General features: G+C 47.6%; 1 protein-coding gene across 1 annotated transcript in view; it reads left to right on the top strand.

The window, feature by feature from the left end:
• The window catches only part of tecpr2 (tectonin beta-propeller repeat containing 2), a 36,451-nt gene that overhangs the window by 14,580 nt on the left and 20,558 nt on the right, over nt 1-1,313 (top strand). Inside the window, exons 15-17 of the mRNA XM_015374941.1 lie at nt 16-83; nt 157-272; nt 374-547. Coding sequence (XP_015230427.1) covers nt 16-83; nt 157-272; nt 374-547 — 358 coding nt within the window. The remainder of the gene's footprint in view (nt 1-15; nt 84-156; nt 273-373; nt 548-1,313) is intronic.

Below are 1,313 nucleotides of genomic sequence, written 5' to 3'. Positions count from 1 at the left end.
TCCTCTCCTCTGTAGTTGGCAGAAAGCTGGATGGGATACTCCGGACCAGGATGTGGAATACTGAGTCTGCAGGTGACGGACAGGTGAGTCTCCCCCATCTCTCCTCTGACCTCCTGATTGGATCTCAGTGGTCTCACTGTTGGACCGTGGCTCCAGGCATGTGTGGTGTTTGGACTTCAAAGGAGGACTGTTCTGCAGCCCTCTTCCTGAAACCGGACTCCGATGGCAGCGCTTTGAAGACAGCGTCCACCAGGTGGCGTTATCCCCTTCAGGTGGGCTCCTCACACCCTCTGACTGGCTCTTATCTCTGAATCCTTGTCTAGTTTGGACTGCAGAGGAGGTGTGTTACCATCCAGATGTTTTCTGCTGGTAGGTAACTTGCTGTGGAAGGTGGAGCAGAAAACCATGACGGCGTTCGCCTGCGCTAAAGTAGCGGTTAAAGGAAAACGCCACTGGTATAAAGCTGCAGAGCAGACGGCCTTCGTGGCTCTGAGCGACGACTCTGCTTGGATCATCAGGACCAATGGAGATCTCTACCTACAGACGGGTAACGTCTCTAAACATCTGTCTGCAGAAGGCAAGATGCAGCTTCAGGTTTCTCCTGTGAAACAATCAGTTCATCATTATTTGCTACAAAGGAACAACAGAGGAACAAAACTCTGACTATACTGCAGTTTAACCCCAAATGATCCTTCCTCTGGGGGGAAATGGTTTTATCCAGCACAGAGGTGAAAATACAATTGGAAAATTATCGGTTAATTTTACACATAATTTAAAAACTGAATAATCCGAAAAATGTTATTTGCTGTCGACCTTCATGTAAGTTTCTGACGGTGATCTGATGGTGTCCTCAGAATGGGAAAACCTCCTTTCCATCACCCTAATCTTTAGCTGCCTCCGCAGATCAGATTAGAACTGGACGCCCACATATTGGAGGCGTGGGTGGGAGGTAGCAGAGTCTTGATTCATCCGCTGGCAGAACTTAAACACAAGGAACAAGCAAGGTTCATAAAGGCCTTCTCAAAGTCCAGACTTCAGTCAGCCGGATGAATCAAACTCTGCATCCGATCGGCCTGAGCTGACTTTGGTTAAGATGACCTCAACTTCTTAAGACACGCCCACAATATTTAACTCTTTACTGGCTGAAACATGCAGTTCTTCAAACAAATGCAACAAACAGCACCGATTGCTTCATGTTCATCTGCTGCTCTGCTCTGCTGGAAAAATCTAAATCATCATCATCCATCCATCCATCCATCCATCCATCCATCCATCCATCCATCATCCATCCATCCATCCATCCATCCATCCAT

Source organism: Cyprinodon variegatus, unplaced genomic scaffold, assembly GCF_000732505.1.
Source record: "Cyprinodon variegatus isolate N-32 unplaced genomic scaffold, C_variegatus-1.0 Scaffold110, whole genome shotgun sequence".
Taxonomy (NCBI): Eukaryota; Metazoa; Chordata; class Actinopteri; order Cyprinodontiformes; family Cyprinodontidae; genus Cyprinodon; species Cyprinodon variegatus.
The sequence above is the reverse complement of the archived record's forward strand: the minus strand, read 5'-3'. Positions and strand labels throughout refer to the sequence as shown.